At 37.7% G+C, this 15,541-nt stretch overlaps 1 protein-coding gene across 2 annotated transcripts in view; it reads left to right on the top strand.

The window, feature by feature from the left end:
* The window catches only part of RNF141 (ring finger protein 141), a 36,989-nt gene that overhangs the window by 12,622 nt on the left and 8,826 nt on the right, over positions 1-15,541 (top strand). For both annotated transcript variants that reach the window (XM_005897956.2, XM_070383920.1), the window contains exons 3-4: positions 607-715; positions 9,487-9,668. In XM_005897956.2, coding sequence (XP_005898018.1) covers positions 607-715; positions 9,487-9,668 — 291 coding nt within the window. The remainder of the gene's footprint in view (positions 1-606; positions 716-9,486; positions 9,669-15,541) is intronic.

Here is a 15,541-nt window from a genome sequence, read left to right as displayed (position 1 = left end):
ATTGACACATGCACAATATTGAGTTATCCTAAAAAGTGTTATATTCTTATGTTAGTATTCTCTTTCTTTGTAAATTAGAATGACTCTGCTAGGGGAAGAGAGTGAAGTTCTATGTCTCAAAATCATTTGCTTTATCCAGTTTCGAATTATCTCTAAAAATATGTGTTGTTCCTTAAGGAAAGACTCAACCAAGAGCAAGATTTTTTCACATTTTATATATATCTGAGGTGGTAGTCAAAACTGGGATAAATGAAACCAGCTAAATTTTTTCTTGAAGTACCTGATTCTTTGTACACATTTTTTCCTAAATGTTTTTATTAGAAATTTAAAGACCATTGAGATATAGATCTGAAAAAAAATAGATTTATAAACATCATTCCACTATGCTGTCCACTTTGGAAATTAAATTGTATGTGTATAGTCAAAACATTTTCTATCCCTGTATTTTAAGAATCTAACTATTAGAATCACCGTTACTGTTACTTGCCTTTGTGTGTTTTCTTCACATTTCCTCCTCTGCCTTAAACTTTCTTGAATCTGGGCTCACAGCTCCATTATTTTATATGACTTTTCATAAAATTAATGAATGTGTTTGCCTCTTTTCAGAACTGCTAAAGTGGCTTCTGGCCAGGAAAAACATCTTCTCTTTGAGGTACAACCTGGGTCTGATTCCTCTGCCTTTTGGAAAGTGGTTGTACGAGTGGTCTGTACCAAGGTAAGAGTGATAGAAACTTCCAGCTCTGAGCTTAAACTGTTTTGGTGGTTAGAACCATATTTATTAGTATACTATAATATAGCAGAAATAAATATTTATAATTTGGTTTTTATTAATATTTATTTGTAAAACTATGTAAAATGATTTTGATGGCTCTTCCAGGTTAACTAAATTTCACTGGTTATATAATTGCCATATGTCAGAAATTTTTATACCGAAGGAAGGCAGTAAGTAGTAAACTCTGATCTTTATCGTGTACCTCTCTTTTTGGATTTTAACTGACTGTGGAATCCTAAAGTGACACCCTACATAGCTCTAAAATGACTTCTTAAAAATTAAAGTATCTTATGAGATCATTTATTTTAAAAAACATTAGGTTTTATTTGTTAAATGATAATTTATAAAATCCATTAGAAAGAGTTGGTTTTTTGGTTTGGTTGGGGGGGTTAAAAGTAATTTTTAGTTTTACAATGGATTGTGGGTTTGGGTGGTTTTTTTTTTAAGTTATTTTTAGTTAATTAAGGGATTTTCACCATCAATTAAGAGACACCATCAGTTAAGAGACTGTGTCTCTTAACTCATCTTTAAATTTAAGATAAATGAGTATATCAACTGTGTGAAAAACTGTGATGGCAGCAGTCATAGAGTATCAGGAAGCCTTATCCACTAATGGGTAGATTAGAATAGGTGGTTCTTAACCTTTTTGAGGCCAGTGAACTTTTGGTGAAGATGAAGGAACGAATATTATTAAGCTTCCTCCTATCCCAGCTGCTGCTCTAAAATACAATAAAATCATCCGTATTCCTATAAACAATAAGTTGGGCAATCATAAATGTCCTTAATTCAACTCCTGATCAATCTATAAAGAATTCCTATAGAAAGAATCTCCTATAAAGGAGATTTTTTTTCTTTTGTATCGTGGATCCTGGATGTTACCCAAATAATATGCCACATTTCCCCAATAGGTTTATTGCCTCTACTAAGCTGTAAGTGTAGTAGGATTGATTCTGTTTAGTTGATCAAATTTGAAGGTCTAATCTATTTAAGTAATAAAAGAACTTTTAAGAGGATTAGATTAGCAAAGACCAAGATCTTAATTCCACACTTGACTGAAATTGAATGGCACCTGTTCAAGTTTACAGTTGGTTTAGAGAAAATACACAGTATCATTAATACCATTCAACTGGGTCTATCCACACTGAACATTTGCTTATTGATTTCTTTTAAGTCCAGATTTTAAAAAGGACTATAATAGCTGCGCTGAGAGTCGGACAGACTGAGCGACTTCACTTTCACTTTTCACTTTCATGCATTGGAGAAGGAAATGGCAACCCACTCCGGTGTTCTTGCCTGGAAAATCCCAGGGAAGGGGGAGCCTGGTGGACTGCCATCTATGGGGTCGCACAGAGTCCGACACGACTGAAGTGACTTAGCAATAGCAATAGCAATAATAGCTGCCAGAGAACCATCATTCAAAAATTTTTTACGTTATTCATCATAAGTAGATAATATGATACTAGTTTGGGTAGCAGTGTAACTTTATATAGTATATAATATGTTACAAATTGTTGAGGAATTTTAAACAGAAAAGTGATCTGATGAGAACTGTTGCTTTAGAAAGGTTATTCTCATGGCATCATCACAAATTAGAATTAGGAGGGAAGTCTGAAGTTGCAGGTACTAATCACAGAATCTAAAGTAATCTAGGTGAGAAGAAAGAGAATACATGCTGAAAGAATGTATTATTTCTGCACCTTTAAAAATAACAGAATGCATGCTGAAAGAACTTGATCCACAGTCACATTTTATTGTTTATAGTTTGACTCCTGGGCTCAAAAATTATATACCAACCACATATTTTTCCATTTTGTGTTTGTTTTGGGGGTTATATTTATATTAAATTCATTAGGGGTTTTTTTACAGTGCTGTAAATATGCATACTCCCCAAAAGAACTTTGGGAATCTGCAACCTTTGACTTTACAAAGAAATACGGTAAAGAAGAAATGAAGAACTGGGCTTAAAACATGTAAAGTCTATTCAAATTAAGTATCTCCCATATTCCCATTGTCTGTGAATCTACACTGCACATAATCTTTCAGGACTATTTGAAAGTCTACTTCAGAGGATACATGGGTAAATTTATAAAAACTAGTGACAAAGGTCATTTCTGAAAAAATATACATTCTTTTTCCTTTTCTTGCTCTCTCTTCCACAGTAACCATCCAGCTGATCTTTTTGGTTTTACCTCTACTATGTTTTACTTGAGTTTATTTGTAAGAAAGAGTTCACGCTCTCCAGGAGACTGTAACTAATACTTAGGCCCCTCTTTCTTCTCATCTAGATTACTTTAGATTCTGTGATTAGTCTCTGCACCTTCAGACTCCTCTCCTAATTCTAATTTGTGATGCTATGAGAATAGCCTTTCTAAAGCACAACTCTCATCAGATCACTTTTCTGTTTAAAGTTCCTCAACAATTCCTCCTTGGCTTCAAAATAGTCCCAACTCAGGCTTCCCTGGTGATCCAGTGGTTAAGAATCTGCCTGCCAAAGCAGGGGACACAGGTTTGCTCCCTGATTCCAGAAGGTCCCACATGCCTCGAAGCAACTAAGCCTGTGCACCACAACTTGTGAGCCAGCGCTCTGGAGCCCTACAGCTGCAACTACTGAGCCCTTGCACCACAACTGCTGAAGCCCGTGTGCCCTAGAGCTGGTGCTCTGCAACAAGAGAAGCTGCCGCAGAGAGAAGCCTGTGCACCACAGCAAACAGCAGCCCCCACTCTCTGCAACTAGAGAAAGCTTGTGCACAGCAGTGAAGACCCAGCGATTTAAATAAATGTTAAAAAAAATAATCCCAACTCATTCACCTGGCATTTGAGGCCTTCTGCAGTATGGCTCCAAACTGTCTATTCTGTTTTATCATTATCCCCTTTTGAAGTCTACAGTCTCACCGGGTTTAACTGATTTAAGGCTGTAAAGTGAAAGTGAAGTCGCTCAGTCACGTCCGACTCTTTGCGACCCCGTGGACAGTAGCCTGCACCAGACTCCTCCATCCATGGGATTTTCTAGGCAAGAGTACTGGAGTGGGTTGCCATTTCCTTCTCCAGGGAGTCTTCCCGACCCAGGGATCGAACCCAGGTCTCCTGCATTGTAGACAGACGCTTTACTGTCTGAACCACCAGGGAAGTCCTTAAGGCTGTACAGCTGTAACTTTTCCATCTCAATGCCTCTGCTCATTGAGTTCCCTCATATAGAATGTTCATTCCTCTGTCATTTAAATTGCCATCAGCTACAAATCACAGAAAACCCCTCTTCCACCAGTTTAAACAAAAAAAAAAAAATCTAATGTTTAAATGGAATATTTTGTGGAAATAATATTAGAAAATTAATGAGCTAATTAAAATTATGGTCTAAGGTGGCTGTTTAGAAGCTTCATGAATTATATTATTTTCATCTGTCTTGTTAGATCAAAACCTTGGAGTCATCTTGACTTCTCTTTTTCTTATACCCACCCCACGGTCAGTGCATAAGGAATCCTGTTAGGTTGCTCTTCAAAAATATATTCAGAATGTGACCAACTCTTACCATTGTTGCTACTGTCACCTTATTCCTCACAACCATCGTTTCTCACTGGGATTATTCCAGTTGCTTTCTAACTCATCTCCTTGCTTCTCTGCCCTTGTCCCCATTCTATGTAGTCTCAGATCAACAACCAATCTATTCCACTCATAATCTGAAGTGAAATTAGGTCTTAATATTCCTTGGCTCAAAACCCTCCAGTGACTTGCCATGTACTTGAGATAAGAGCTAAAGGCATTACTGTGATCAGCCAAGTCCTGTACATTTGGCCCCACCTCAGTCCCGAACCTCATCTTCTACCAGTCTTCCCTCTCTCATTTCGTTCCAGCCTCCCTGGGCTCCTTGCTGGACCCTGTGCTTCTTGCCAGGTTCACTTCTTTTTTTTTCTAATTAATTTATTTTTTTATTGAAGGATAATTGCTTTTCAGAATTTTTTTGTTTTCTGTCAAACCTCAACATGAATCAGCCAGCCATAGGTATCCATATATCCCCTCCCTTTTGAACCAGAGCCCCTGTTAGAGTTTCTTAGCCATACAGCAAATTCCCATTGGCTATCTATTTTACATATGGTGATGTAAGTTTCCATGTTACTCTTCCCATGCATCTCATCCTCTTCTCCCCTCACCCCATGTCCATAAGTCCATTCTCTTTGTCTGTGTCTCCTTTGCTGCTCTGTAAATAAATTCTTCAGTAACATTTTTCTAGATTCTGTATATATGCGTTAGAGTACGGTATTTATCTTTCTCTTTCTGACTTACTTCACTCTGTATAATACGTTCTAGGTTCATCCACCTCATTAGAACTGACTCAAAGGCATTACTTTTATGGCTGAGTAATATTCCATTGTGTATATGTACCACAATTTTTTTATCCATTCATCTGTTGATGGACATCTAGGTTGCTTCCATGTTCTAGCTATTGTAAATAGTGCTGCAGTGAACAATGGGATACATGTGTCTTTTTCAATTTTGGTTTCCTCAGGGTATATGCCTAGGAGTGGGATTGCTGAGTCATATGGTGGTTTTATTCCTAGTTTTTTAAGGAATCTCCATACCATCTTCCATAGTGGCTGTATCAGTTTACATTCCCACAAACAGTGCAAGAGCGTTCCCTTTTCTCCATACCCTCTCCAGCATTTATTGTTTGTAGACTTTCTGATGATGGCCATTCTGACCGGTGTGAGGTGATATCTCATTGTAGTTTTGATTTGCATTTCTCTAATAATGAGCGATGCTGAGGATCTTTTCGTGTGTTTGTTAGCACATGTATGTATGTGTTCTTTGGAGAAATGTCTGATTAGGTCTTTTTCCCACTTTTTGATTGGGTTGTTTGTTTTTCTGGTATTGAGTTGTATGAGAGCTGCTTGTATATTTTGGAAATGAATCCTTTGTCAATTGTTTGATTTGCTATTATTTTCTCCCATTCTGAGGGTTGTTTTTTCACCTTGCTTATAGTTTCCTTTGCTGTGCAAAAGCTTTTAAGTTTATTCAGGTCCCACGTGTTTACTTTTTTTTAAATTTTCATTACTCTAGGAGATGGGTCATAGGGGATCTTGCTTTGATTTATGTCATCAAGTGTTCTGCCTGTGTTTTCCTCAAAGAGTTTTATAGTTTCTGGTCTTACATTTAGGTCTTTAATCCATTTTGAGTTTATATTTGTTTATGGTGTTAGGAAATCTTCTAATTTCATTCTTTTACATGTAGCTGTCCAGTTTCCCCAACACCATTTATTGAAGAGACTGCTTTTGCCCCATTGTATATTCTTGCCTCCTTTGTCAAAAGTAAGGTACCCATAGGTGCATGGGTTTATTTCTGGGCTTTCTATCTTGTTCCATTGGTCTGTATTTCTGTTTTTGTGCCAGTACCATATTGTCTTGAACAAGACAAGGGTGTCCACTTTCACCACTGTTATTCAACATAGTTCTGGAAGTCCTAGCTACAGCAATCAGAGAAGAAAAAGAAATAAAAGGAACCCAGATTGGAAAAGAAGAAGCAAAGCTCTCACTGTTTGCAGATGACCTGATACTGTACATAGAAAACTCTAAAGATAGTATCAGAAAATTACTAGAGCTAATCAGTGAATTTAGCAAAGTTGCAGGATACAAAATCAATACACAGAAATCACTTGCATTTCTATATACTAACAATGAAAAATCAGAAAGATAAATTATGGAATCAATCCCATTTACCATTGCAACAAAAGAATTAAATATCTAGGAATAAACTTGCCTAAGGAAACAAAAGAACTGTACACAGAAAATTAAAAGACACTAATGAAAGAAATCAAAGATGACATAAACAGGTGGAGAAATATTCCATGTTCCTGGGTAGGAAGAATCAATATTGTGAAAATGACTATACTACCAAAGGCAGCCTACAGATTCAATGTGATCCCTATCAAATTACCAATGACATTTTTCACAGAACTAGAACAAAAAATTTCACAATTCATATGGAAACACAAAAGACCCCAAATAGCCAAAGCAATCTTGAGAAAGAAGAATGGAGCTGGAGGAATCAACTTTCCTGACTTCAGATGATACTACAAAGCTACAGTCAGCAAGACATTATGGTACTGGCCGGGTTCACATCTGCCTTTGCACTTCCTATTCTCTTAGCCTGGAGTGCTCTTTCCCCAGATACCCACATGACTCATTCTTGGACCGCTTTAGTTCCTAAATGGTACCTCTGTGAGGCCTTCCCTGCAACCTTTCAGCATTTTCTCTCCTCCGTTTAATATTCTTCATAAGACTTATTTCCATCTTATGTATATTTTGTCTCTCCAGCCTCTAGAGGAATCTTCGTGAGGGCAGGGATTTTAACTGGTTTTTATACACGTGTCACTAGTGCTGGAGCAGTAGTACCTATATAGTACCTGTAACATCCACATAATGGACACTTGGTAAACATTTGTTTTGTAAGTCCTATGATTATAATAATTATAGTTTGTAGTGAATATAACAAAAAAGTAGACTCATGGATGTAAAGAAACTGTTGGTTGCCAGTGGGGAGAGGAAAAGAGGAGAGGCTATATAAGGCTAGGGGATTAACAAGACTAACTATAAGGTGTAAAATAAGCTATGAGGATATATTGTACAATACAGGGAATATAAATAGTTTTATAATAACTATAAATGGAGTATAACCTTTAAAATTATGAATTTTTAAATTGTATACCTATAATTATACATCAACTATACTTCAGTTTAAAAATTGCAGTTTGATAAACTTTGCTATTAAATACTACATTTATGTGAATTATTCCCTAATTTCTAATGAACTGTGCATTTCCAAAGGAAGACTGGCTCAGTTTCCTCAGCTCTGAAAGTCTTTTTTTGTTCAGTTCAGTCGCTCAGTCGTGTCTGACTCTTTGCGACCCCATGAATTGCAGCACGCCAGGCCTCCCTGTCCATCACCAACTCCTGGAGTTCACTCAGACTCACGTCCATCAAGTCAGTGATGCCATCCAGCCATCTCATCCTCTGTCGTCCCCTTCTCCTCCTGCCCCCAATCCCTCCCAGCATCAGAGTCTTTTCCAATGAGTCAACTCTTCGCATGAGGTGGCCAAAGTACTGGAGTTTCAGCTTCAGCATCATTCCCTCCAAAGAAATCCCAGGGCTGATCTCCTTCAGAATGGACTGGTTGGATCTCCTTGCAGTCCAAGGGACTCTCAAGAGTCTTCTCCCCACCTAAATTCCAATCACCTGTAATTCTATTTGTTCTCTACCCATGTATAATCTATTACAAAGAATCTTACACATTTGCATCTCCAGATAGATTCTTAACCTTCCCCAAACTGAATCAATTTTCTATTAGAAATGGTTCTTCCATTTTCACAATATGGAGTCTGATTCATACTTGACTCTCAACTTTTTTCTCTTACTGTCTTCTCAACTAATAATAAATGCTAATTACAACTGTTATTCTTCAAAATATTGAAATGTTGCTGTAACATGTTTTTTAATATAATCAAACCACTTCACTTTCTCATGTCCCCAGTTCCAGCAATACTTTAAAAAACTTTCATTTACAATTTTAAGGTCTACTCTATATCTCTCCCTCTATTCTTCATTTCTTTCTAAATGCTTTCTGATTTTTTTTGTTCCATATACTTTGATATGCACTTAATAGGTTTCATACTTCAATTGCATTTAATAGTTCCCACTGTCTTCTGTGGTATCTCCTGTGTTGACAGGAAGTCTTTCACATCTCTATAATCTGTCTCTGATTATTTAAAGTTCTTTATCCAAGAATATGATGCCCTCAATCCTGGCTTTGCTCATTTGAAGAGAGAATGTATGCCATACTACATACTTCCCAAGACAGATGAAAACAATATTGTCTCTTCTTACCTATTATCTCACACTTGCCCCCAATACCTCCTCACATTAAGAATGTAAGCTAGGGGCTTTGTTGGTGGCTCAGTGGTAAAAAATCTGCCTGCCAGTGTAGGAGACAGGGGTTTGATCACTGATCTGGGACAGTCCCACGTGCTGCAAAGCATCTAAGCTGTTGCACCACAACTACTGAGCCTCTTTAGAGCCCGGAAGCTGCAGCTACTGAAGCCTGCACACCCTAGAGCCCACGCTCTGCAACTCAAGAGTAGCCCCTGCTCGCCACAAGTAGAGAAAAGCCCATGCAGCAATGAAGACCCAGCACAGCCAAAAATAAAATAAATAAATAAGTATTTTAAAAAGAATATAAGCTAGACGTAAAGCAGTTACCTAGCAATTAAAAATAGATTTTATTATAGTTTTCTTGCTTCAGTTTGTAAGTGTTGGTATATAATAAAACTTAAGATATTCAAGAAACTAATCTCTTTCAGTTATAGTAGAATGGCAAGTGGTTGTTGGATTCAAATAAACCTTTAAGAAATTCTTTAAATAAATTAAAAGGATTTATCTCTAAAATTCATTTTTTAAGTCTGGGAAAATTGCCTGACCTCCACTACTAAATAAGTTGATGCCTAATCAACCCTACAGGTTATTTTGACTATCACATGAGAAAATATTGTGTGTTTTGAACCCTGCAAACGTAGAGGAAGTGACATTATTCATTTGTTCAGACTATTGCTCTCTTTTTAGGTAATTTGCAATCTTTGTTTCCTAGGTGACTAAATAATTGTTCCCCTTTTGGGAAAAAATCAGTCAAAGATTATCAACTTTTTTTTTTTTTCATTTTCTTTGTATTTTTAGATTAACAAAAGCAGTGGCATTGTGGAAGCATCACGGATCATGAATTTGTACCAGTTTATCCAGCTTTATAAAGACATCACAAGTCAAGCAGCAGGAGTATTAGCACAGAGCTCCACCTCTGAAGACGCTGATGAAAACTCAGCATCTGTAACATCTTGTCAGGCTAGTCTTTGGATGGGAAGGTATGCAGTGCATAAATGCCATGTTTCTCTTCTTTTCCAACATGCAAACTACTGAATATCACAGTAATATTTTTGCTAATGGTCTCTGTGACTTCTTAAATCACATTACTTTTTGTCTCAGATGGTATTATATCCCAGATCTGCTTTTGGACTATTCTGTGTTTCAGGACATTGTTAGAGTGCCACATTAAAGAAAAACTAAAGTGATTCACATGTTTCTGTCAACCCAGTTTCCATGAATCTACTCAACCCGCTTGCATTTAATGACAAGGTATATAGTTAATACCCTCTTGTAATACTCATTTAGGATCTTAGACAATCAAAGCCCTTCAAGGAATTAGGTCCAAGAATCTGGTAAAACCATTCCAGTTTTTCTTAAAGGTATCTGACTAATTGGAGCATTACTGTTGTAAATATTGGCTCCAGGACTTGGCAGTCCATTCTGGAATGGACAAGTAGGTGGTGCACATATTGCATGTACTGAGTTACCAGAAGGAAGTGAGGTCAGCCAGCATTTTCTGTGATGGTGCTTGTTTACTCAGGCCTAATATATTATTGTTCTATCTAGACTTTCTTTTCCTTCTCCATAATGCTTTTGGCATGTGAATGCACCCACCTGTTGCCATTTGACAGCCATGACCATAATTTAAATTTGTGAATGCCTCACTGGAAAAAGGCTTACGTGGGTCTAGACATGTTGACATCCTGTCTTATTGTCAAACAGGGTAGACAGCACAAATCAGTACTGACAGTATCTTTTACCTTAAAGTTAAGAATATGCTTAACAAGAACTTCATTTTTATTGCTCCATTTGCAATTGCATTTTCCGATCCATTCTTAACCAGCTGGTTTCCAAATACTATGTTGTAGTAAAATTGTATTTTAAATTATTCTTTCCTGTTTGTCTTTAATAGGATTATTTGGTTTTCTAGGCTTGGGCAGTACAAGTGTTACTGATGAAATGCCAAATGAGTTTGAGTATTATAGGTAGCATTTAGGCTTATCTTTCCTGTATTTTGTTAAGTTAATCTTTCAAAGTTTGAGTATTATAGGTAGCATTTAGGCTTATCTTTCCTGTATTTTGTTAAGTTAATCTTTCAAAGTTTGAGTATTATAGGTAGCATTTAGGCTTATCTTTCCTGTATTTTGTTAAGTTAATCTTTCAAAGACAGACATCTGTATTATAGGTAGCATTTAGGCTTATCTTTCCTGTATTTTGTTAAGTTAATCTTTCCAAGACAGACATCTGATTTTCTGTTTTTCATTCCTTTCCCTCTTCAAAATGGTGATTTTTTTAAAGTATTTTAAAAGTTGAAAATAGCATTTAATAGTAAATAGTATTTACTAGTCTCTGTGGTAGAAAATGAAAGTAATACTTTTTTCTTATTGCAGTCATCTTAATGAGGAAGGTAAGAGTGTTATCCCTTTTCATGTGCCCTCTAGACTGGGAAACTCAATGCATAATTGGTAGGTTAGGGCTGCTGCTTGCCTTTGTATATTTTGGGTTTTTGTTTTTTTTTATACCCTGATATACTTAGTTCATAGAAAAATAGAGTTTTCAGATTGAGTGGGATCTTGGGAGGTATTTATTTGATTCAGTCTTATATCTGCTACCTATTTCTAGTAGTATTTTATATTTACTAAATACTTACAGAGTATTAGGCATTGTGAGGAGTGCTTTACATGTATAAACTCATTGTGCTCTGTGCTTAATCACTCCAGTCGTGTCCAACTCTTTGTGACCCCATGGACTGTAGCCTGCCAGGCTGCTGTTTCCATGGGAATTCTCCAGCACAAATACTGGAGTGAGTTGTCACGCCCTTCTCCAGGGGATCTTCCCAAACCAGGGATCGAACCCAGGTCTCCTGCATTGCAGGTGGATTCTTTATCATCTGAGCCACCAGGGAAGCCCTTTTAATAAACCCATTAAATCGTAGCAATCCCAGGGGAATACAAATATTGGTTCATTGCAGATGTAGCAACTTGAGGTTTAGACAAATGAATGACATGGCTAGAAACTGGTCTAGCGGAGATTGACATTCAGGCCTGTCTGGCAGTACAGCCATGCTCTAATCTCTGCATTACTACTCCCTGGTGCACGAAGATCCTGTACTGCAGTGCTTCTTAAACTTTGATGTTCGGTGGTTTTGAGAAAAAGCTTGAGATTCTGTCAAGCTCTCAGGTGTTGTCACTACTGCTCACCATGGATAGCACTTTGCGTAGCGAGACTTACCATATTTAGCCAAGTGGTAGTCCAGCTTGAACATGAACACCTGCAGTTGTGTGGGACTCACTGCCTCAGAAAGACAAGGTTTTTGATACACAAATGGCTTTAATCACTGTGTAATTTTTCCTTTTGCATAATTTTCCTTAGAGCAAAATCTGGCTCTCCAAAGTAGCAAAGCACAGATTCTAGAAGCAAATTGCCTGTGTTTAAATCCTGGCTTTACTCCTTACTGTGTCACTTTGGACAAGTTATTAAACCTCTCTTTACTCAGTATCCTCATCTTTTAAAAGAAAATGACAGTAATAAGATCTACTTCATAGGACTCTTGAGAGTTAAGTGAGTTAGTATATGTAAAATACTTGGAACAGTGCCTGGCTCATAAAAATATATATCTATAAAAGTTAACTATCATTGTTACTAATTATTACTGTTTTCTACTAATTTCAGTGACAGTACCCTCTGGAATTCCACCACACAAGTCTGTTTTCTCTCAGTCAAAGACTTGAACACACTAATCAAATTCTCACTGAGCCTTTTGTTCTCCAGGATAAACCTCCCCAGTTCCTTCAGCCTTTGTTTATATTGGTCTCTTCTATATTCCAGGGGCTTTCCTGGATGATCTTTTATCTGTAAATTTGTTTTTCAGAGTAGGGGGACAGAGAACTGAATTCTCCATTCTACAAGTGGTCTAATAAGGACAAACAGCAAGCCTTTCTCCCTCCTTCTTCTGGTAACTGTACTGCTAGGAAGGTAGCAAAACAATCGAGTGAACGTAGTACGGCTTCCATTGGCTGCTTCTGCATCTCCTCCATCCAGAACGCTGTTCTTTGTGGCCCTCTGCTCCTCAGTTTTAAACTCTAACCTTCAAAACCCTGTCTGTCACCCTTTATGGATTCAGTTATATTCTTTGCTACTGACAACCAAGTCCACATCCTTAGATATAAACTGTAAGCTCCTCAAGGGCAGAGACCCCAGCTCCTTTGGATCTGGCACAGTACATAGCACCTGGTTGTTGTTCAGTCACTGAGTTGTGTGTCTTTGCGACCCCTTGAACTGTAGCATGCCAGGCTTCCCTACCCATTGTCTCCCGCAGTTTTCTCAGGCTCATGTCTTTTGAGCGGTGATGCCATCCAACCATCTCATCCTCTGTCAACCCCTTCTCCTGCTCTCAATCTTTCCCAGGGTCAAGGTCTTTTCCAGTGAGTCGGCTCTTCCCATCAGGTGGCCAAAGTATTGGAGCTTCAGCTTCAGTATCAGTCCTTCTAATGAATATTCAGGGTTGATTTCCTTTAGGATTGGTTGGTTTGATCCCCTTGCTGTCCAAGGGACTCTCAAGAGTCTTCTGCAGCACCACAGTTGAAAAGCATCAGTTCTTTGGCACTCAGCCTTCTTTATGGTCCAACTCTCACATCTATACATGACTACTGGAAAACCCATAACTTTGATTATACAGACCTTTGTTGGCAAAGTGATGTCTGTATTCTCTAATATGCTGTCTGGGCTTCCCAGGTGGCACTAGTGGTAGAGAACCTGCCTGCCAATGCAGGGGATATAAGAGACTTAGGTTCAATCCCTGGTTTGGGAAGATCCCCTGGAGAGGGCATGGCAATCCATTCGAGTATTCTTGCCTGGAGAATCCCATGGCCAGAGGATCCCGGCAGGCTATACAGCCCATGGGGTTGCAAAGAGTCGAACACAACCAAAGCGACTTAGCACGCACAGGTTTGTCATAGCTTCTCTTTCAAGGAGCAAGCATCTTTTAATTTCATGTCTACAGTCACCATCCACAGTGATTTTGGAGCCCAAGAAAATAAAGTCTGTCACTGTTTCTACTTTTTCCCTATCTATTTGCCATGAAGTGATGGGACCTGATGTCATGATCTTAGTTTTTTGAATGTTGAGTTTCAAGCCAGCTCTTTGATTCTCCTGTTTCACCCTTATCTAGAGTCTCTTTAGTTCCTCTTCACTTTCTGCCATTAGAGTGGTATCATCTGCATATCTGAGGTTGTTGATATTTCTCTCAAAAATCTTGATTCCAGCTTGTGAGTCATCTAGCCCAGCATTTCACATGATGTACTCTGCATATAAGTTAAATAAGCAGAGTGACAATATACAGCCCTGACATACTCCTTTCCTAATTTTGAACCAGTCAGTTGTTCTGTGTCCAGTTCTAACCGTGGCTTCTTGATTCACATACAGGTTCTCAGGAGACAGGTAAGGTGGTCTGGTATTCCCATCTCTTTAAGAATTTTCCAGTTTGTTGTGATCCACATAGTCAAAGGCTTTAATATAGTCAATGAAGCAGAAGTAGATGTTTTCCTGGAATTCCCTTGTTTTTCCTCTGATCCAACAGATGTTGGTGATTTATCTCTGGTTCCTCTGCCTTTTCTAAATTCAGCTTGTATACCTGGAAGTTCTCAGTTCATGTACTACTGAAGTCTAGCTTGAAGGATTTTTAGCATTACCTTGCACCTAAAAAGCATTTAAACATTGAAATAAATAGATATAGAAAAATACATTAGATCCACACCCATCTAGGTTTTCATTCAGTTTCCCAATTTCAATTCAGAAGCTGCCCTCTTTTATGCATTGCTGAAGCACAGCATTTACTCTGTTACCACATCCTAATGATTTGTCTTTTGTAATGCCCCTTAGACCAGGCTTAATTATGTCCCAGGTGAAATACTGAAATAAGGATCTAATTGGTGTTCCTCTCTCTAGACTGTCCCTCATACTGCTCTCCCAGTTGATATGCTAAAGCACTATTTCCAATGGGGGTTCACTTTCCCCTTGATTAAAGTCTATCAAAACAAATTTAAACTTACTCTTTTGACATACAAGGATCAGATTATCTCTGCTATACTTAAGCAGTCTTTCATACCAGCCTGCTTGATAGACACTTTCCCCTACCTGTTTAGCTTTGTTTATTCACATTGAATGTCCTCTATCGAAATCCTGTCATTTTTCTGCCTTATCTTTCTGACAAATTTGAAATATACTTTCTTCCTTCTTTACTTAGCACTTACTACATGTAATACACATTTGACATTTGCTTATTTTCTATATACAAATTGACAGATTTTAAAGTAGTATATCAGTGTCTTACATACAGTGGTATAAGCACAGCCAGGAATAAAAACATGTTAGAGGTAGTTTCTACCGTTAAGAAGCTTATAGTCTAGTGGCTATACTTTGGAACATTTAATTTTTGTATAATTATAAAAGCAATACATGCTTGATGAAGAAAACCTAAACATTACAGAATAGCACAAAGATTAAAAGCAAATTTAAATCACTCCAAGAAATACATATTGAGAACCTAAGACAAACTCCTTATGAGTTTACAGTTTATGGATAGACTAACCAATAAACAGCCAATAAAATGCAGTATTTAAGACCTTTAGTTGAGGAAAATGTTGGTTTTTGAGAGCATAGAGAAGATGGTATCTTGAGCTGAGTAACTGAGGTTGGAGTTTGTCAAACTCACAAGGGTATTCCAGGAAAGGAAAACACCACCTACAAAGGCGCTTGGCTCGTTCAGGAGCATCTAAATTGTGGCTGGAGTAGAAGGTTGAACATCTCTTTTCTTCCCAAGATGGAAGAGCTCTTTGAGGACAGATACTTTGCATTCTGTCTCTTTCATATT

Source organism: Bos mutus, chromosome 15, assembly GCF_027580195.1.
Source record: "Bos mutus isolate GX-2022 chromosome 15, NWIPB_WYAK_1.1, whole genome shotgun sequence".
In the NCBI taxonomy this organism is placed as follows: Eukaryota; Metazoa; Chordata; class Mammalia; order Artiodactyla; family Bovidae; genus Bos; species Bos mutus.
This window is presented reverse-complemented; position numbering and strand designations above follow the sequence as displayed.